The 23,379-nt window shown below is 42.3% G+C and overlaps 1 protein-coding gene across 1 annotated transcript; it reads left to right on the top strand.

Annotated features, from left to right (window-relative positions):
• Nucleotides 1-462: 462 nt before the first annotated feature.
• On the top strand, nucleotides 463-22,536 carry LOC137261813 (uncharacterized). Its single transcript, XM_067799598.1, has 13 exons — nucleotides 463-646; nucleotides 4,574-4,732; nucleotides 5,420-5,507; nucleotides 6,294-6,466; nucleotides 7,583-7,719; nucleotides 8,160-8,332; nucleotides 8,584-8,700; nucleotides 10,296-10,432; nucleotides 10,674-11,584; nucleotides 15,293-15,456; nucleotides 15,740-15,783; nucleotides 17,264-17,337; nucleotides 22,313-22,536. The coding sequence occupies exons 1-13, from the start codon at nucleotides 463-465 to the stop codon at nucleotides 22,427-22,429; spliced, it is 2,478 nt and encodes an 825-aa protein (XP_067655699.1). The 3' UTR covers nucleotides 22,430-22,536.
• Nucleotides 22,537-23,379: the final 843 nt, after the last annotated feature.

Genomic DNA, 23,379 nt, shown 5'->3' with positions numbered 1-23,379 from the left:
TGTGTGTGATGAAGATGAGGAGGAGAACGCGGTTACAGCGCCATGAATGTGGGAGTATATGACTGGATGAAACTAGAATGTGTTGTAAATTATGCAAGACCATCCATTTTACCTGGGTTGACAAACGCCTTTGCATCTGTTGAAATTTGAAAACATTTCTTTGGAATTTGGAACTTTTTGTGTTGTGGGACATTTTTTGACCAAGTTACAGCTATTGAAATTCAGATATCAGCTCTATTGTGAATTTTCATTTCATATGAAAGTACGCTCTGTGTATATGGACTGACCTGTTCTACGTTCATGTGAGAATTACTATGTTCATATTGGAATCAGTTCTGTGTCAGGTCTGTATCAATTCTTTACTCATGTGAGACGAATTCTGTATTAACGTGGGAATTTGTTCTTTATTCCTCTGAGAATCATCGACCAGGCATCATATGCACTGTACCTCTAACATAGACCATGTCGCGAACTCACGATAAAGACACATCTCCGTCATCTGCCATGGCACAACCTCAGAGTCTTTCGCCCCAGTCCAGGGTGGGCTCTCAGGATACCAGTCTTCCGTCGAGGGAGTCAAACCCGTTTCGAAAAGCTCCCGCGCCTGCTTCTCGGGAAACCAACCCTTCCTCAAGGGAGAGTCCAGGTGAGTACTGGTACATATCACTCGCCCAAACCACTCAACCTCCACTGTCCAGATTCTCCATTTGGAAGAAACCTGTAGACTATATCACTCGCCCAAACCGAGTCAGGAGGAACACAGGCACGTATCACTCTCCCAACCCCACTCGCCTACCACTGTAAAGATCTCCACGAGGGCGAGGGCTCGGCAGAGTACTAACACATATCACCATCAAGAACTTAATAGTCATCCAACTCTCTAGGGAGAGTCAGATATAATACTGGCACCTATCAGCCTTATCGCCCAACCCCACACCGCCCCACAACCGTCTCCACCCCCAGAGAGAGTCCGGATGAGTATTGGTGCATATCACTCGACCATCTCCCCTCGCCCTCCACTCTCTAGACCAGCCTCTGGGGAGAGTCCGATAGTGTAGTGGAACATGCATCACCTGCTTACCTCAACTGTACAGATCACCATCGGTTTGTAAATGTAGAAGCCTGCTTTACAGGTATCAGTCGTCCAAACCCACACACCGTCAACCGTCCAAATCACTCGCCCTTTCGCACTACCCTCTGCTGTAAACGCACACACGCACGCACTTACACACGCGCACACACACCTTCCTCTTGGGAGAATCAAGTGAATCTGTCTCCTTCCACGTCCTTTGCGAGATAGTCTAACGGCCCGGCGTACTTTCTCACATTGTTTTCATGATCACCTGACATGGAGCCTACCGAATCCTAGCATGAGGATGTCATCATTAATGCCTGTCATCATTACGATTGTCATCATTAATACCTGCCATCATGAATACCTTCCTCTGGTATGGACCACTCACCACCCAAACACAGATACGTATGGTGAGACGGACAAACATGCTTTGACTACATGGTGAACCATAAGACATGCCTGACCGAGCAACGTTCACAAGTGGCAACCTAGCTCTACTTCCTTCATGCATCAACAACAACCATTGTGGCCACGACGTGACTGTTTATTTATTCTGTTCAGAGCAGTGTCTCACCCAACTCACTCATTTACTCATTGAGTGGGGTTGAAGTTAAGTTGCGGTATTAACCAATATCTCCCAATGGATTTGGTAGATCGTCCAACCAGCTGGACGGTCACCGCTTTAGGAATGCTAAAAGTATAAATATCTATAATATGTACCCCCAATTAGAATACATCTTGTCAATGAAACATTGCACCACATTACAAACGGTAAGATAATGTCAGACTGTCTTCGTTACAGCTTTACCTCGTGAAGATCCGGGTTAATATTGATCTTCAGTAACGTAAACAGCGACCAGTGGGATCAGGTGGTCATGCTCGCTGACTTGGTTCACACATATAATCGTATCCCAATTGCGTAGATCGATGCTCATGTTGCTGATCACTGGTCCAAACCTCATTATTTACAGACCGTCGCCATATAGCTGGAATAGTGCTGAGTGAATCGTAGAACTAAACTCACTCGTTCACGTTGCAGCAGGGTGTAAGCCAGAAAGCTACTGGTTATTTGAAAATTAAAAAAAAAAATAAAAAAAAAATTGATCAAATATAACTGAAGGAATGTTTTCATGATTAAGCGAAATTATGGAGATGAACTGTCTTTGGCGGGGAAATTACTCAATCTGTTCATGGGCGGGTCAAGAAGGGGAAGCGGGGTGATGTTTAAAATATCTGGGTAATTCTTACTAATATTGACAATCAGTCCTAATCCAGGACCCATATAAGAAATATTTAGAAACAAATGCGTAGGTTTGAAAATATAAGGTTTACCTTTCCGCACAATTACATCGATACATCTCTAACTGGCGCTACCCGGATGTGGCACGTTGACGTAATGGGATACGGTTATTCAGTTAGGCACAGAAACATAACAATGACTTTATAATGGTTTTCCTGGGAGCATTGATGTCCAGCTACGAACAGACAGCCGGATTACACATTACCCGCGATGTCGTATTTACTGGCGTAATCTACCGTCGTAATTAATACAGTTTCAAATTAGTATTACGGTTAAGGCTACAAAACTCATATCTTGGTTAGTCGAGTAGTCCCATGGGTGAGGGTCTGGCTATAAATGAACAACGGGTAGCTTGATAGATGTAGGGGAATATCGATTTGCTTTGTCTAACGACCGTGCACGTTGATCATAAAACGCCAGTCGGTTCTCGATCGATGGCCAGTTTCTCTCATTATCACGTACACACATTATTATGATGCCAGGAATGTGTTGATTCCTTGTGCGGTGTTTTGATGGGTTCATTGTAGACTTTACAATCTATTACTGTTAATCGCTCTCGAATCGCTATGAAAGATGAAAAACATAGAAGCACTAAAAACTAACCCACTAGGACATTGAAAAAAGTGTGAAATTTCGTTTGTATGTATGACTTCGGAACACATCAAGGTAGTGGTGAAAATAATGGAATCCTGGCAGGGACATTATCGCATTGTCGCCATGTCACACTTTTACTTATAGATAACAGATCGATAGCGTTGTGTATTTCTGGAATATAACAACTTTGCGCGACTCTCACGCTTCCAAATCAGGGAACAGCATTCGGATGAGATACACTATTGTGACTACATGTACGGGGCGCTTAGAAGAGTTGCCTCCCCTAGTCATTTTAGATTCACGGTACAAGTTTTAGTGAATGACAACAACATGCTAACACGTCACTCCTGAATGAAATGGTGATACGAGGGTTTAGGTTATAAGCTTCCATGACAAACAACTACAGTCCTTTAGCTAATTAGCATAATGTGGAAACATAACTAAATAGAAGTTGTCTCAAGTGTTGCACACATCTCCGTAATCTATTTTATCATGTTCGATAATGTGACACTCCTTGACCACTAGGGTGGATTTCAGTGGTCAAAATAAACAACACTTTCCATAATCTTATGTGATATTTCTGCTAAAAGGCATCAGAAAACGATAAACAATCACAGCTTTGCCCGAAAAGTGACAGAAACCTATGACTGACCCGTATTAGTTGAGCCTACCCAGTAAACGCGTTTATGACAGGTAGGCGGGAGAGGGATGTAGACGATATAATCCGTTTGGCTCAAAAGCGGAGCAATGAATTGCAGTCTAGCTCGAATACTAATACACATAACATACTCAATGAAACGCTGATGATAATCAGACCATCATACCATTTTTTTTGCAGAATTACCAGGTTTTTGCAGAATATTTCAACGACAGTTTATTAAACAATTTTTTTTATTATTAGGACAAAAATTCTGCAAAAACCTCAAGATGTTTTGATTAAGATCAACGTTTCATTGAGTATGTTATGCTTATTCGTTTTCGGTTTACATTGCAATTCATCGGTCCGCTTTTGAGCCAAAGGGACTATATTCTTGGTTGCTTCAGGTACATGAGGTAGATCGGGGATTAAACACTTACGTGAACTCAATGCCGCTTCTGTTTAACATGTGTCCAGTAGTATGATATACTAGTATACGATTCGCACGTAGAAATTGAACTTTTCAATATTTAGACCTCAACCTGTTTCCCTCTTGTTGCAAAAAGAATGTTCTGGAGGGCGTTCCCATGTATGCAAATTGGGGTCATTTGTCAGGTCGTGGCTCTAATACTTGTCAAGCAGTATGATTGAAGTCGCCCTGGTTCGGATTCTACGTATGTAGTGAGTATAGTTTTACGCCGCTTTTAGCAATATTTCAGAAATATTACGACGGGGAATACCAGAAATTGTGTTCACACGTTGTACCCACATGAGGAGTCGAACGCGGGTCTTTAGCGTTAACCACTGTCCCAATGACCGTTCAAGGTTGGTAAGCATCATGTCGGTCCTTGTGGCATTCACTAAAGTGGTACCTTTCTAAAACCTGCACCACCTTCCTCCTAGACCATGATAATAAATACTGAAATAACATTCCGTCACCCTCACTGACTTGCTGGCGACGTTTCAGGCAGCCGCGGTGGCAGTTCCTGGGGCATCATGGCGCATGTGTACGAACGCGTGCTGCACATCATCAACAAGCCCCCCACAGAGAGGGGCGACAGTGAGATAGACACCATCCTACCCTGGTTCAGGAAGAAGGCAGAACTGTTCAAGGAGCTGAAGACAGGTACGTGGATAGTGGATAGTGGTGGGATGGATAGTGTTATCTGTTATGTGACTAGGAATAAGGAGTGCGAATCCGAATACCACTGTTTTGTTTAAATTGTCAGTTTTGTCATTATTTAAGACACATGTACACACTTTTTCCAAACTATTACTATCAATATTCAACTTCGGACAAGCTTTACATCTCTCAAAAGGGGTAATTATAAGAAATAACTGTAAGCGATTTTAGCTGCCAAGAAAAGACAAATTTTCTTCAAAGATGTGCCGCTTAGATAACATCTACGTACCATGGGACTATGCCCCCTTACAAAACAAACACACATCATCCGTAGAATGTGTAAAGGTGTAGTATTTAGGTGTTATGGCTTGGTATAACTCAATAGAATAATTACAAGTGATTTCTACAGTGCTGTGAAATGTGCCCCGTAGTGTGGTGATGACGTTTGATCGATATTGTAGAAGTTGGTGACTCAAAAAAGAAACAGCTTTTTGGCTTGATAACAACATAAGGACCTACCTACATCGAAACGTCTCTCTATGCGATAAGAAGTTATCATCCATAAAATGATAATCTGTTTAATAGATTTGTTCACCTTGTGTCCAACAGAAAGGTGAGATTGATCTGAACATTAAAAGTGACTATTCAGCATTTAGAAACATTTGACTGCAAACTGGCATTTTCTTTCAGAAATACTACTGGATATTGTGAAAAACTGTGAATTTTCAACATGTCATCGTGATCACGTGATCATCAGACAAGGCGACAAGGGAGATAAGTGAGTTTTTCACAACATTTGTTTCAGTACTTAGATGATATAAAAGTACGAAGACATGACGTGTATTGAGGTATTATACATATTTTGAAATATTACCCTCGATATAACTAGTAAACTGAATAAAACTAGTAAAGTGAATAACACTAGTAAGGTGAATATACAAATATATATACGATCCAGAGATGATGACACCAGTTCTGCCATCTGCATCGACTGCGTCAATATGGCTGAAGATGAGTACCATGTACTATTACAATGCCCTGTTCATTCTGATTTGGTTGGTGTATACTACAATATTATTATGTAAAGTTAACATACAGAATCTTGTGAAATTACTTAGTAACCAAAATTCAAATGTAATTTTACGCCTAGCCGCCATGCTTGTAAATAAACTACATAATGTTTATGATGTTTATGTCAATACATTTATTACAGCGCATAAGAAAATTATTCTTTTATATCATTGCACATTTGACCTCATCGTCACTCTACGAAAACCGTCAGTCTGTGTAAAGGTTTCCGTTAATAAAGTCCTTCTGTATGTTGTATGGCAGTAGTGCAAGACAGTACAGATTAATAACATTCACAACAACAACAACAACAACAACACGCACGCCGCCACCACCAACATGGTATACATGAGGGGTTAACAACAAACGATATATAATGGTTGATAACAACTATGCATGTATATAATGTATTCATCAATGCCTGTAATGCCAATTAAACAGTATTCTCCACAAGACGTTCATGCACAAACACTTTTTGACTCTTGTCCTTTCTAAGGTTCTACATCATTCTCACCGGCACTGTCAGCGTCCATATCAACACCAACCTCGTCGAAGACGACTTCGAGTCCATCAAACAGAAACAGTTAGATGAAGAGGCTAATGTTATTGCCTCCGAGGGGTTCAAGTCTCTGGACAGGTCTAAATATGGAACCTACATGGCCAAGATACGTAAGTCCACAGACAAGAAGGGGATAGAACCTCTAGGGTTCGCGTTGAGCTACTTCCGGTACTAAGCTGGTTCCCTCCTCCCTTTGCGCGTGCCAGCTTGCGATAAGCGAGAAGGGGACCCAGCTTACTTCCGGTACCAGATTTCCGATGACAAGCATATATTCCCAATTTTGCGACCGCCAAACAGGACTTTACTAGACCGGACCAAGTGTAAAAACCATGCTTGGCGGTCACAGCTGTTGACAGTCGCTATAGCTGGCTAATTTGGGAATGATTAGATCCGAAATTGCCGTTCCTCCAGGGATTGTCGGTTCCTTACTGTCAACTGACAACCATGAAACCATTTGGGCAAAGTATGAAACTTTCTTTGACGCCGGAAGTGCAAAGTGCCGTGACCTACTTGTGGGTCCAACGCAGGTGGCCCATTGGTTCTGCAGAGTTGCGTCTCCTAGCCGAGCCAGGAAACTGGGTTACCACTGCCCCTAGCCTAACATTGCTTGTTTTCTCACGTGACAGTCACGTGATATGGTGAAATTTCTCCCACTCCAGATTAAGAGGATCTATCCTTGTGATCTTTCGCACGTCCTGTGATCATCCATATCTTTTATGGCTAATTCAGGTTACTTAGAAACTTCACTAGTTTCATTAGTTCACGTGACTATCATATTACACGGAGTCGTGAGCCAGATAGATAAATGTTGCCATCTGGTGCTGCTAATTTCTGACACGTTAAATAATTGTTTTTCTCATAATCGATCATTATATGCGACGACGCATGACAGTATTAGCCATCGTGCGGTTAGAGTATCAACCGCGATTCCTGTACTCACTGGTCCGTGAAGATCCGGGTTAGAATGATCCTCAGTAATCCATGTTAGTTGTAAGAGGATCGGGTGGTCAGACTCGCTGACTTGATTGAAACATGTCATCATACTCCAGTTGCGTAGGTCGTTACTCATGCTGTTGATCATTTGATTGTCTGGTCCAGCCTCGATTACTTACACATTGCCGCTATTTGATTGGAATATTGATGAAGGTGTGGTGGAAAGCTAAACTCACTCACTTGCCGGCCTTGGAAGATAACGTGTTGGTAAGTCTTATCTGATCTTGTTACAGCGGCTGGTAAGAGTTTCGGCGAACTGGCTCTCATCAGGGCCGACAGTGTCCGCAACGCCACCATCATCGCCGACGAGACGACAGATCTGTTGATGGTGAACAGAGACCTGTACAACAGATCACTGCACGCATACCAGGTAGGTGTGTGGAAATCCTAGATGCATGTGGTGTTGACAAGTTGTAGTCAGGGGGAATCTGGGACTCGAACCCACACCATTAGATCCCTAAGCACTTAGCACAACGAATTTCCGACTAAGCAACTAAAGTATGTTGTGTAAAACCCACTTTTTTGAAAGTTGAAATGTTGCTAGAAGCGGTACAAAACAGTACTCCTTCATTCTTTTCGTAATCTCCATTATTGAAGAATCTGTGTGGTCTTTATAAACTGTAACCTTTGTGGTGCAGAAATGACAGAAGTGGGGTAGCCTAGTGGTTCGTCGTTCGTTCGTCACGTTGAAGACTCGGGTTCGATTTCCCACATGAAGCCTTTTCTGGTGTCCCGTGATATTGCGCTAATATTGCTAAAAGCGGCGTAAAACTAAATTCACTCCTCCACCTTATCTACCCATCTTCACAGGCGCAAGAGTTCGAGAAGAAGTATGGGTTTGTGGACGACTACCCACTATTCTCCGGCTGGAACCCTCGCTACAAGAGGATGGTCGCTATGAGTCTGGTCAAGAGGAGTCTTAAGTTTGAAGATACAGTCATCAAGCAGGATACTGCTGTAGACGGTCTTCATTTTATAATTAGGTGAGTTAACGTTAAATAGATCCTATTTGGACTCCATGTCATATTTCGTGTGTGGATCAGACCTAGAAATATCGCAGTGATACAACATATATCATGTTTGGGATTTCACTTTCTTAGTAAAGTACAAATTCTCAGAGCCAGGCACAACAAAATGGAAGTCGGACAACTGGTAGTCTAGACTGCGCACTTTGTGTACCCCTCTGATAAGTGTAAATTACTTTCACGACATGACGTAAGTTTGTTTGTTTCAGCGGGCAGGTGAAGATCGTGGTGGATCCGAGTCTCCACCCTGTCCAATACCCCACCCTGTTTCCCAAGGGTGACATCGCAGCGCTTGAGAGGGAAAAGGCCAGAGAACTACTCCGGAGGTGAGAACACAGACAGCAACGAACACAAGTGTGTAAAGGTGGCGGGTCGATGTATTTGTGTCCAAATGTACCTTCAAATATATTTACCACTCACCACTTTCTAACATTTTCACTCACGTACCCACGCTCCCATTGACCTACTTATACTCTCATTCACAAGTCTCATTCAGTAGCGTACTCACACAGTCAGTGTGCGAAATAGCTACTGGCCAGCTACTCTGTGGCTAGTAAAAATCCAAACGGGCCAGCAGATCTTCAAAGTCACTGTCCCGACTGGCTGGTGAATTTTCATGGAGTTTTTTTTTAACATACCATCCTTGTTAAGTCGTAAAACCTTTTAAACTCATGCAAACTTATGTCCTGATAAATCACGGTATATTGCTTTTTTGTAACCTTTTGCTTAGTTTTTACATTTAAATTTTGGGCGACTGAATGGTTTTGGGGTGCTTGTAACTTTCAGGCCGACTGGCAAGCAAAATTTGGAAACTGTGTCGCACAATACTCACTCATTTCTTAACCTAATAAATATGTTATGCCAGTACAGCAGGAGTGTGCGCTTGGGGTAGACATATAACACTTACCGGGGTCATCTTTACGATTTCTGCAAAGAACTCGATTTATTGCAGCAATGTTCCTGCTATTTTGCAGAGGTCTGTAATTAATCGAGCCTAGACCAGACAATCCACTGATCTTCATCATGAGCATCGATTATAAAGACCGTCGAGGATGATGCTTCAACGATGTCACCTTCGCTTTGTCTCGGGTGCTTGTCACCGCTGTCGATTAAAATGCCAGCGCGGATTGTTTTTTTTTATGATGAAAATAAAGTCAATCTCATGAACGTCATCTGTTTGATTTGCAATTTGGAAGTCATGACTATCAGACCTCAGTGCTGGGCAACTCTCATGTACCATTTTAATGAAATTAAACCTTAAGGCGACATCAGTCTAAATCAATATCCAGCAAAGGATGGTCTCACTTCGAAAATGGCGGGACAAAAGGCCGCATTGGGACGTGTCACACCTAGGTTTTCACGTGATGCTGCTGGTGGGACAACTGAGAGGTTGGGAGAAGAAGCGTACGTAAAAGGAGACAAAACGATATGGTGTGGACGATTCAAGAACAGAGTAACCGGATCGGGGTGGTCATTTCACGGACTTGGTTGACACATGTCACCGTATCCCAGTGATGTAAATCGATGATTATGCTGCTGACCACTGGATTGTCTGGTCGAGATACACGATTATCTACAGGTAGCCCGAATAGGCGGAATGTTGCTAAGTGCGGTGTTAAACATCAAACCAACCAATCGAACTTTTATCGATTCAGGAATAAAGGGGGTTGAGCCGAATAGGAAATGTGTGTTTCGGGAGCGGTGAATGAAGCTGGCTTAGTTACTATCCTGAAACATAAATCAATATGTCGTAGAACCACTCATCCACTCACCAACACATTCCACTTGAATGAGTTTAATTTTACGCAGCACTGTTCCCTTTTTCCTGCTTTTGATATATGATTCCTCTGACATCTATATAATGCGGATTATTCTTTTACTACTTTGGGCTGCTCATGTTCGAGATACTTGTATTTTGCAGGGAGATGAACCTCGAGAAAAGTAAGGCGGTTGACAAAAAAGTGACTTATCAGAAACGGAAACAGCCGCAACAAGATGGCAAAAAGACGGCGATCCGCCATCTTGAACTATGCCTCATGGGTGCTGTTGACGTCATAGGTGCGTAAAACCACAAGATAAGCGTCGTACTCGTACGTTTTGTGCTATTTTTAACAAAAACAAAACTTGTTTTGTATGTTTACATGTTATTGTGAATATTGAAGAAATTAATGTCAACAACGTTTTTCAATATTTTAGATCTGCTTTTAGGTGGCTACCCAGTTCTTGATGTTCTTGATGACGACAGTAACGTGTTATAACACGTGAGTTTGTTAAACCAAACTTTCGTTGCCCCTGACAGGTGACTTAGAGATGGCACTGGGTCTCTCGACGTATGCTGAAAGTGTCATCTGTACCCAGGAAGCGGAAGTGTACCAACTTGACCAGCGGAACTATGACCGCCTGATAGAACGGAGAAACCCGAACGCAATCAAGATGATGAAGAATATCGTCCACACCAAGTTGAGCCTCCACTTCTCCAGGCTGAGCGAGGAGAAGCTTCCTCTTTTCCGCTACTTCCTCTACACACTGGACGAGAAGGAGAAGAGGGACAACCAAACAGAGCAGACAGCTACCTCGGAGAAACCGAACGAGCCAGGCTGGAAGGTGGCCAGTCTTCAGAAAGGACCACTTGTCAACCTGTTCGGGCCAGGCAGTGTCTTTTACATGATCAGAATGAGAGAGAAAGAGAAGAAAAGACGTACACAGAGACCCAAACAGTTCGGGGGGTCAAAGTTCGGGGTCACATCTCAGTCAAAGTTTACGTTTGGCGCTCGCGCTTTGCCTGAAGTTGGCAAATCGAAATCAAATACACAAAAGGATTATGAAAGCACGGAGATGGCCTTAACACATAATCCTTTCATAACGGAATCAGGGAAAACCCCAACTCCGGCCTTCCAGAATGCTCAGTTTCCTCCTAAGATAACGTATCAGACTGCTGATGACGACCCGGAGGATCTGCTCCAGGATTCTACCTTGTTTCAGGTCAATGAAATCAAGGGGAGAGAATCCACGGGCAGTGGGCAGACGTTGTCGCCGATGTTGGCGGAGGACGCCGACAGTGGGGACGAAACGGCGTTGTCGATCGGAGACGTGGCATTAACTCGGTTGGAGGAGAGGATACAGGCTTGGCACAGCAGCTTGGACGACCCGGAGACGAGGTCAGCAGGCGTGAAGAGAGCGGTCAAGCTGCACAGATATCAAGGGGTGTTGGTATGTTGAAATATGATTGTTCTTTAGTCTTTGTTTAATTGGGCCTGTAAGGATCCATATTTCTTGTACACATTGCCTCACTTATTTGTGACATAATCCAGTGATTTCGGTTTTGACTTCATGATTACGTGTGATTCCTGGTTTGTCAGCCCCAAATCCGAGATCCTGGTTTTCAACAAAAGAGGACAGATCTATGTTTGTCTTTTTTTGTGTGTAAAATATGTATATCTGGTTAGTGGCACGGCAGTAAAATATTGTCATGGCCTTTCATTAAGCCCTCTTAATCCTGATGAAAGTGAAAAAACAAACGATTTTACTGGCTCTTTTATACCCATCTCACTGGATCGAAACTGCGCAGAATAAGATACTGTGGAATAGAAAAGTACCACCGAAATTTCAAGACTCCGACTTAGAACTGTAAAATACACTTTACCAACAACTATTGTTAAGTTCACAGGGCATATTTGCATATCAAATTATTTGAGTAAAAATGAAATATTGTAGTACAACAAGTGGTGGAGTGGTCCATGGGTTTGATTGTAAAAGAACGGATAATCGGACCTATTGTCTGACCGGATTAAGCGCTAGTCTCATAATTTGTATTACACATATGTTTTCTGCAGCCTGACTTGAGCAGTCCAGCAGCACATAGGCGTTGCAACATATTAGTATTTTCATTCACCAAGCAGAGGCTTAGTCAGACAGCATCGACATTTTGTTAAACCTTTATGGATAACAACGTCTTGGTTTATTTTTTTCACAACGTACCAGTGGCAACGTAGATTACCCCCTGCACCCCCCCTAGCGGCTGGTGCATCACCATGAAACCTTAGACTCTCAAACCAGTCTGCTCTCTAAACACACCCTTGTCCTTATTGTGAAAACATACCCTATGTTGTCCTCTCTTTCATCTCACCTCATTGTTTGTAGATATTTAATTATGCCTCCTTTTTAGCTTGTGTTTGTATATACTTATTTACCTACCTGACTTCCTGTACATTAATATATATAATAAATAATAATAATAATATTGATATAAATATACTGTACTGTACCCTGATTAATTATCCACGTGACGAATGGGCAAATAACGAAGAAGTTGCTATCCATGGGATTGGACTTGTTTTACCACACCGATATTGATAGCGTATTTACTACATATTCATTAACACAGACATTCTGTTCAATGGCATCATCAGTAGATCACGATGGCCATATGTCCAGGATGATCAGCTGATTAGTACCGTAATTCCAGTTTCTCTACTAGGTGGAACATGCCGTGCAACGATGATATTGGGTCTTCTAGGGCTGCTAAAAGGTCTGGCACGAAGTTGATAATGCCTGCGTTGCTCATGATTAACACCATGAACATACTGTGCAAGAGAATGGTTCGTGCTTCCTGAGCCATTCCCTTGTATATAAAGGATTTATGTACATTTACTTTATTTACATTAGCATTACTATCCGTGGACATATGGTCTAGTGAAACAGCTTTTATATATCTCCGCCATTTGTACAACAATGGTAGAAAAACGTAGCGTTCAAATCAACATTTGCCGATCGTAGGCTGTCGGATAACTAAACCACTTCTTCACCTCTTGAAGCCTTATCACCTTATATAAGGAATAACTGACAATGGACCAAACAATTCTAAATACAATATGGCCGTCGAATGGCCATATTGGATAGGTCACTAATGGCTAACTCTGTCTTCTTTTAAAAATATGTTTTGAAACTATGTACACATGGAGTCAGTTGCTCGTCTTATTTTTGAGCAGTTTTATTTGCGGTGGATTGCCATGCCTTGACTTCTTCTTTCCGCCATACTGCAGCTGCTCATGTCATTCACTCTACTCTCTCATTAATGTGTGTAGAAATGTGTAGAAACAAGTATTTAACGTAAGGATATGGCGCGACATTTTACTAGACCTATTCACCTATTCACTTGATGGTGTTCATGAATTCGTTTCTTATCAACCCCCACCGCCCACCCGCCCTCAAAACCCCCAAACAAACAAACAAACAAACAGAAAGAAAGAAAAAAGAAATCAAAAGAAAAAACAACAACAAACAAACAAAACCAACAACCCCCAACCCCCACCCCAAGCAAACAAAAAACAATAAGTACCAAACAAAAATGAATAGATATTATCTCCTTAGAAAACACTAGAACAACGAAACAGCTTAATGTACCAGTCAGTATGACCCGAAACATACTGCTCACTGCTTAGCAAATATCCCACAGGGTCCAAGACTCGCCTAGTTCTAGTATGACAAGTCAAGGGCATTAGATAACCATTGGAACGATTACATGCACATACAACATCCTTGAGCACTTAGCTTTACATGATTCAGAGTGACTTGAAAATCAATATGTAGCGGAACTGGCGTTCCGCACAAGTTGTAATTTTAAGAATATATTATTCTTCATAAATTGAATTATATTATGAAGTATTTCAATGAAAGGATATGTAAAAAAACATATTAATTTCACCGCGTCCTGTTAACCATCCGGGTTTGCCTATGTGGCACCGTGACTCAACTGTGCCGTATTGTCACATATCTCGAAGCGGGGGTGATGAAAAACCGAATTATTTCATCCCTCGCTGGTAATTGTCGAGACAGATTTGTAAAGAGCTGACAAATGAATAACTTAGTGCGGGCTGTAACAGGCCCTGTGTATGAGTGGGATGTTCTCCACACCTCCACCAGCGAAAGGACTTTCTGTCAAATTCGTTCAACTCTCAGTATGGTGTATTTTAGTAATATATTTGGAAAAAGACAATGTCGCACTAAGCATCATGCGAAATAAAAGATAAAATCACAATACATGTCAGAAGTTATAAAACATGTCAGATACACAGTTTATGGTGTAAAAGAAGCACCCGTACATTACCTACCCACACCAGCCCATCCATTTTGTAACTGCAACCGACAGTACCCAACCACAGCAACCATTACATCACTCACACCTATCCACCCATTACATCATCCACAGACAACCACACCCATCACAATTCACAGACAACCACACCCCTCACAAACCCACCCACACCAATTCATCCATGCCACCTCCCATGCCACCTCCCACACTGATTACAGAACAGTCTCGTTTCCTAATTACTGGGTTCGCCCTGTTGCGCAACTTAGTCCAGTCCAGAATGTTTAGATTAATTCATTTAACTGGATACATAAATATTAATCTGTATGATTTGATACGTGTACACTGAACCCTGCAAACACGTCGTACGATCCCTGACAAACGGAAACCTGGAAATCGTAGAATCTCAAAACGAGGCTCTGCTGCTAGGAAATTTTGGCGGTCTGGTACGGAAATTGTGCGTTGCATAACTACACTGAATAAGTGCAAAGTAGACCAAACAAGAGCATACTGTGGCTTCATAATTTAGGGTATGCTGCCAAAACCTCGACATAAAATACAAAAATACGGTTTTATTAAAGTTTAAACTTAAAATTCATTCGTAACTATCATTTTCTGTTGAAATGAGGAAATGGAATTCAGTGTACCCAGGGTTGTTTCTGCTGTTTATTTTCACTTTCAAACGAGAAAATTCGCACCATCTGAAAAGTAGGTTACTGTGTGAATAGAAAAATGAGGCTCATGTTTCGCTACGTCTCCAGAGTCCCGCCATTTCAAATGATAAACGTCACTCAAACATGTAACGATAACACTCACTCACACAGCAGGATGAGCGGAAACCAAGACCTGGCAACAAGGTTCACATGAGGATGAGGGATACGACCCGGAGCGTCGCCTTCTATACTTACCGCTGTGACGACGACGATGCAGAGTCAGACGCTGATTTGAGGAACAGGGCGTACTCAACTACTGCAGGTTCCCCGATGTCAAGGTAACGTGAAGGTGTTGCCATGACACTGATCATAAGCAATATGTCTGTATTGTACTTTGCTTTGTGGTTTGATAACGGATTGTATTGTATTCTTGTTTTTGTACTGTGATGTTTCTTGTATCTGTCATACATTTACTGCTTTTTATTGCATGATTGTCTGCTAATGTGTACCCGATGTAACGTGGCTTCAGTAATCACATCAGCAACCACCCCAGAAAACGCCATTCTTTGCATGGGCGTTCTGCACGAACTTAACGCATGCGCATTGTGTTTCTTTTGTCAGTACCCGGATATATGACCTAGTTTCTGAAGTGGACCCTAATCCAGGTGTGTTTTGCATGTATTAATTCTCTCAAATATTCCTACTGTGGGCAGTATTCACTTTTCATATAGCTTCTCTTGGTTTATCGATCTCTTTCGAACATCGTAAATTCTCCAGTGTATCAAATTAGTCTCTTTTCTTCTATGCTAAATATTAATGGCTTTTCCATACCACAGCGTGTGAAAATAGTGTTATCTCTGTACGAATCCAACGATCGATAACATCACCAGCATCCATTGTTGGTTATTTAGAGTGATATTATATTACTATTTCACTCCAGTAGTATATCCTGATCTCATGCACTACCGATCTTTAGTTGCGGAAGTGACGTCACGATCTCTTTATCGTCAACGGAAGTTATGTCGCTTACAGAACTTACGCTCATGAAACAACCAACGTTAGTCATCAAAACATAGTAGCGTCCTTCTTGGCAGTCCACAATATGTTTCAAGTATGTAGTACGGCTCATAATGTCCTTCAACAAAGTCCTTGTTGTGCTCGGCGTTCCAAATTGAGACAATGTACACCAATACGAGTTATTTCCCTTGGATATCCTCGGTTTTGGTTCGATGGCTAAGTTTGTGTCGTGTCAATGGAACGGGCCTAATAACTGACCTTGAATCCCGTTCGATCGAAGGGTGCAAGTGTACCGTGCCGTCTCCTTTATACCTGCATTGTATCGCATGGGCTCCATGTCCTTGTCGGGGAGGCGGCGGGTAGCCTGGTTTTCCATCGCCACGCGCGAAACCCCGAGTTGGCTTCCCCACATAGGCCCAGCTGTCCAGCATTACACCAAACTTTCCCATTTGTATCGGCCTTCGCCGTTATGTTGCTGGAATGTAGTTAAAAGCAGCGTAAAATTAAACTCTCACGGCAAATATTTATTTCAAAATCCTTTTGACTTAAAATAAAAATATCAGTAGCTCGTTTTGACGGGACTGCAATTATACATCTCTTGGACCATTTTGTAATAAGGAAGAGGCGTTATGCTAGTAAATCAAAGCGACCATAACGATAAGAGCTACGCTGACGTCACTACTACCGAATATGCTAATAAAATAGGGATGTGAAACACTGGATATGGTCTTGTGCGCTTGTATAAGTGTAGTAGAACAATTAGGAACCCAAGGCTCTATTCATGCTCGATTGATTTAACATCATCACGCAAATTTACACCCAATAGTGTTCAACACAATTAAACCCGTGAAGAGAACTGATCTTCAGAAATCCAGGCTTGTCATAAAAGGCGACTAATTGGATCAGGTGGTCAGGTTCGCTGACTTGGTTAGCACGTCATCATAACCCACATACACAGATCGATGCTCATGTTGTTGGTCACTGAATTATGTGGTCCAGATTGAATTATTCACAGACCACTGCTATATAGCTAGAATCTTGGGGTGCGGCGTAATCCTAAACTCGCTCATTCAACACCAATTGCTCTTTTGTGTTTTTTCAGTGATTCTCTATTCTTTGTTTGAACAGAGTCCAACAAAAAACTCCGAAAGTCCGTCCATTCTAACACTGGTCGGAATTCTCGACGCCGATTCTTAGAAAAGGTAGGCTATGATTCCATCTAGACGTAACCTGAATTTCGTTGAACAGACTGAAGTAGTCTTAGAATGTTGCCCAGTTTCGGCATTTTCAAAGCTCTCTTAGAGCTAAGATATTCGTAAGTTGATGTTACGGTATGGCACTTCCGATTATCTTAGCTCTAAGAGAACATCGAAAATCTAGGCCCAGGTCTCTGGTGGATCGTCATACATTCTCCAGTGTATAAATCTCTATTCTTTTGTGCTAAATACCATTGGCGTGTCCACAACACCCGATCTTTCAGATTCGAGCGAACTCGAAACAGACAAAACTACTTCAACACCCCCTATATTTCAGGAGGCAAACTCAAGTATGATGTGAAAAATAAACCTGTACTCTTGGTCGAGATAGGCTGTGTGATATTACATTAGTCGGTCAAGTGTGACTGACGCCAGGATGAAGTGAGTGAGTGAGTTTAGTTTTACGCCGCACTCAGCAATATTCCAGCTATGACGGCGGTCTGTAAATAATCTAGTCTGGAGCCCAGGATGAAGTAATGACTGATAGTATGTAGTGGTACAGTGACGCATTGAGGCAGCACTAGTACGTATACCTAAAACAGAGGCTCGGTGACGTAGCCAAGTGGTTAAAGCGTTCGATCGTCACGCCGGAGACCCTGGTTCAAACCCATCTTTGGTATCCTCTGGCATGATAATTCTGTAAAAAAGCTAAAAGCGGCGTCAAACGTTACTCACTCATCTCATTCTTCATTAATCGAAACAAGCCTTTTCGATCAAAGGTATATCCGAGTATATGTTACATCTCAGATATCACACTCTAACTGTTCGGACCGCCTCCGTGGTGCTGTGGTGAGGGCATCTGATCGGAGAGCGGAAAGTAGCGGGTTCGATCATCGCCAGGATGAACGACCAAAAGTCGTTGAAATGTGGTACTTGTTGGTCCGTGCCTGGCGCGCGGCATTAACGCTCTGGTTTGGGTATTCATGCTTAACTGCGGCATGGTATCTGAGTGGAACTATAAAACCAGGTTAAGTCTGGGCTAGCACAAGCAGAAAAACACGTCGTCATATGAAAGAAGTATTCTCCAGTACGAACTCTCTTTTGGTACTCGACCGTTTAGTCCATGGTTTGGCCTCACTATTCCAAAATGTTGACATTTCAAGTGTAAAAACTTTCGATATTATTCTATCGGCGGCAATGTTGTACATTTATCCAAATTCACGGGCTGCCTGCGAAAGAAATATGTTCATAATAACACTGACATTTTAGATGCCTTGCTTTCTTGAAACAGTCACGTTATCCGTCGCTGCGACCCACTAACCTATGGAGTAGTTACAAAAGAATTATCAAATGACCACTCAATCCTAAAACAAGAACAACAACAAAAAAATGAAAAATTATGATGTCTGAAAGCTATCGTGATGACCTCGAGTCAGTCGTTAAGTCTTGGATTTAATGTGACATAAGAACCATTTGCTTCAGAATGCACTCTCGGTAATATACGAGTATCTGTAACTGATATTCAGGTCGTTTTCTTATTTATATTACACTCTAGATGAGAGGTAATTGTATAAAAGATATGTTAAAGATCATGAGAGAATCTCAACAGCCTAAGGAGGAGAACGAAGTCGTCGACGTTGCTGCAGTTTGCTGTACAGAACGTCGTGGGTGGTTCGAATCCCGGGTAGCGTTCCTTGGCGTTGACGTATCAGGATCAGGGAAGTACCTCCGCGTTGTGACGTAACTCCCATTAAACGAATATCAGAGTTTTAAAGCAAGCACGACTGACAGAAGCAAAGTTTAGCAATATTGGATTAATATAACGGCGGGCCAATATACCAATCTTCGCATATGTGTGTATTTGTGGGATGAGATCCGGACTGGACCATGGCGACCTCTCTCTGTTGTAGCCTCGTGGATAAAGTGGACATCAGGTCCAGGTTCGTTTCTCCACATGAATACAATGTGTGACGCCCACTTCTCGTGTCCCTTTGCGTGATATTGCCGGAAACTTGCTAAAATGTCAATTCACTCACTCACTATGGGAGGCATGCATATTCATTATCATAATCAGAACCTCAGGATCATCTGTCGGAATAGTGTGAAGAGACATGGGCAGAGCTGTGTTGTCATTAACTGAAGCGGTAATCATTACTAATGGAGGGATACCACATGACGATAAGTATCAAGACATTAAATTGTATCTAGGCAAAATCTCACTTATATCTGGTTCCTGGATTTCTGCTGATATGTCCTCCATTCTCAGGCATTTCCTCTTCCGGGGATGATGGAACCCTGTTTTTTTGCTATTAGCTCCTACATTAGCTTCTTAACATTGGGATGGTAGGGTAGACGCCCATTCCAGTTGTTCCTTGCCGTGATATTGCTAAAATTTAGCTAACCGGTTTAAAAGAAATCGCTATTTTCACATGTCTCACTATTCAGTCTTGAGGCGTTCCTCTTCAGACATAATTCATATACCGAATCACATTTCCTCCTAACGTGGGTTTTACGTTAGTTTATGTGGTGTTACGTGCCAATCACGACTTACGGATGTCCTTGAACCATAAAGTAAAACATCAAACTGGTACTGTGCACTGACGAAAGAACGAAGTATTAGCAACAAATTAATTAAACCCACTGGCTTAAGAACTAAATGTCAAGTCAGAATTGCTTTTATTCCAGCAATGTCTCGGCGTGGGAAATCAGAAGTGGGATTATAACATTGTACCCATGTGGGGAATCGAGCGTGAGTTTTAGGCCGCTTTTAGCATATTCCAGTAATATCACGGCGCAAGACGCCAGGATTGGGTTTCACATATTGCGCCCATGTGGAAATTGAATCTGCATCCTCGATGTGATGTGACAAGCGAACGCCTTAACAACTAGGCCACTCCACTGCCCCTTGTTGGGGACTCGAACACAAGTGTTCGGTTTGATGAGCGAACACTTTAACCACGAGGCTACCCCATCGCCTGTGTAAACTGAAGAACATTATGCGTCAGCACTATCAAATGGTGACATGGCTCTAAATCTTGTAAATCTGTCATCGCCTCTTTTCCACTGGATTCCAGAGCTCCTCGGAGACTACTTACACAGAGAGTATATGCATTAGAGACAATTTGCATTGAAAGTATGTGGATTGTGAAAAGGGCAAAGGATCATCATGAACTTTAATAACCCTAGAAAATGAAAAATATCAAGCACAAAGAAACAAACAAAACAAACCCACTACAAAACAACAATCTAAAATAAAATGCATGCTGGTTATAAGCTTTGTCTACATTTTGTAGAGGTTGCCAGTGAGTATTATATTTTTAGAAAAGCAAGTTCGTGGAACTCATATGTCACGGTAATTCCTCAGCCAGCAGCTGACATGCATATGGAGCGAAGACGTGATGACATAACACTGACATGACCACTACCATCCCTTCCATCACGAATTTAATGCTCTTTTTAGTACAAAATATCCGAAAAACTAATAAGATATACTCAGAGCATGTTTACGATACGTTCCTTTACTTAATTGTTCTAAAAAAAGAAGACTCAAAATTTGAAGTAGCATTCCAACGCGGTGTTATTTTGATAAACCTTTTTTTCATACAATCTGTCTGTCAACCTGTGTTCCATATCAACTGAATATGGTGGTGGCAGTTAAAATCGCTGCATGCAAGGAACACTTGGAAGAAGGAATACTTCTTGCGTGTGCGGGAACATCTCAATATATCGAGCGTTTTTACTGGGAATACTTTCGGTTTTATGACGCATGTTACGTACCCGGTTGTTCAGTTGTTGGTACTCGATTGTTGGTTATTTTAGACGTCTGTAGACCGGAACCTGGTATATAATTTTCGTCGAAATCTTAGGCGACGTGGCGACGTGTTGACGATGTCCGTTAATATCGTGAACCGAGTGCTTGAGTGAGTCGGTTTTAAGGTACGTTTAGGAATATTTCAGATTGTCACGGCCGTGGACACCAGAAATAGAGAACTGAAACCGGTCCATGGCGTGACGAGCGAACGCTTTAACCACTAGGCTACTCCACCGCACCTTATCGCGAACTGAACTTCAAGCCGTCTTCAGGATCATTTAAAGTGATGGCATTTGGCTGGCTGATTCTTAAATTTTAGACAAAGATGCATGGGTTTATTCTGTTCAAGGGGACCCGAACAATGACAGATATTCTCTTGGATTGCAAATTGTATTAAGGTGTCTCAGATTACCGAACTGGAGAAACCCAGTGAGTGAGTGAGTGAGTGAGTTTAGCTTTACACCGCACTCAGCAACATTCCAGCTACATGACGAGATCGGGTGGTCAGGTTGGGTGACTTGGCTGACACATGTCATCGTATCCCAACTGCGTATATGAATGCTCATGATGTTGATCACTGGATTGACTGGTGACTACTAGATTATTTACAGCCCGCTGCCATATAGCTGGAATATTGCAGTATGCCGTTAACCATCCATCAATCAAATTCTATCAGAATAATAGGTACAGGTGAGTGAGTGAGTGAGTGAGTTTAGTTTTACGCCGCACTCAGCAATATTACAGCTATATGGCGGTGGTCTGTAAATAATCGAGTCTGGACCAGACAATCCAGTGATCAACAACATGAGCATCGATCTGCGCAATTGGAAACCGATGACATGTGTCAACCAAGTCAGCGAGTCTGACCACCCGATTCTGTTAGTCGCCTCTTACGACAAGCTGAGTCGCCTTTTATGGCAAGCATGGGTTGCTGAAGGCCTATTCTACCCCGGGACCTTCACGGGTAAGGTACAGGTGAACCAAATATGGTGGTGTGTGTGGTCAGACGAGGTCACGTGTTTCATGTGGTGTTTTAGCGCACAGCACGCGATGAGCATACTACATCACTTCACTTAATGGACTGATTTCGTCTAGTTACAAAGAGCATATATATTGCTGCATGCGGCGTTAAACACTAACCACTGAAGTATAAAAGTGGTTCTGTTTCAGAAGCCGAAGAAACAGTATACTGTGGAGGAGTACATGGCACTCAAGGAGGAACTACGTCGCCGACAGATACAGTACAAATCCTTCCTCCCTCGAAGAACGTCTTACACAGTGTTTTAGTTTTTTAAGCTGGGGCGCCGCTTTGTTGTGGCGCTGTGGTGGAGGACATGGCGCTCAAGGAGGAACTACGTCGCCGACAGATACAGTACAAATCCTTCCTCCCTCGAAGAACGTCTTACGCCGTGTTTTAATGATTGAGGCCGGGCCGCCGCTATGTTGTGGCGCGGTGGCGGAGTTGTGATAGCGACCCTTTGAACGTTGGGTCGACGTTAGGGTCGACACCGCGTGCCAATGGTCACGTGTATGAACGTGAGTGAATATGTGTAGACCTATGTCTGAAAGAGTAGGTGCATTTTGTACCATCCGCAGATGACCAGTGTAAAACTCTAATCTGTTATGATAAATACATTGAATGTGTTGGTTGCCGGAGCTTCGTAAAGAAAACAACGCGGTTGTCTGATGTACCTGTTCATTGAAATACATTTAAAAATAAGAACACTTTCCCCACCTACCCCGAAAAAAGTATCGAATGAAATCAAAACAGAAAGAAACAGAAAGAAAATACCACCGACCCCCTTCATAACCGAACAAAAATGATCGATAAAAACGTCTACTTTCCGCAAAAGGATCAATGCGTGTATTAATAACTACAACTCACAAACTAGTTCTTACATATGAGCCTAAAATAACGTGACCGGTATTTTGAGATTATTGTTATTTGAACTCGATTCTAAGCAAAAGTTGTCAATAAGTCCAGAGCATGTATCGTAACAGTTTGGATACTTTATGATCAAAGATGTCGATTTACCTCTCCTGTGAGCAAATCTTTAACTGATGGCTATTGCTTTGAAATTACGTCCATTATATACCATTGAAAAACGTAGGGGATATTGTATTTACAAGATTGATACAATGCAAATGATGAAGCCAGACGATGAAGCCATGGGGGAAATGATGAAGTCAGACGATGAAGCCATGGGGGAAATGATGAAGCCAGACGATGAAGCCAT

The sequence above is a fragment of the Haliotis asinina genome, chromosome 14, assembly GCF_037392515.1.
Source record: "Haliotis asinina isolate JCU_RB_2024 chromosome 14, JCU_Hal_asi_v2, whole genome shotgun sequence".
NCBI classification, from domain to species: Eukaryota; Metazoa; Mollusca; class Gastropoda; order Lepetellida; family Haliotidae; genus Haliotis; species Haliotis asinina.
This window is presented reverse-complemented; position numbering and strand designations above follow the sequence as displayed.

Bases quoted from the DNA above. Each gene is read 5' to 3' on its own strand.
- LOC137261813 (XM_067799598.1), top strand. From the start codon at position 463: ATGTCGCGAACTCACGATAAAGACACATCTCCGTCATCTGCCATGGCA. The intron at 6,467-7,582 runs GTAAGTCCACAG...ATCTTGTTACAG, and splicing joins AACCTACATGGCCAAGATAC to CGGCTGGTAAGAGTTTCGGC. The intron at 10,433-10,673 runs GTGCGTAAAACC...TGCCCCTGACAG, and splicing joins GGGTGCTGTTGACGTCATAG to GTGACTTAGAGATGGCACTG.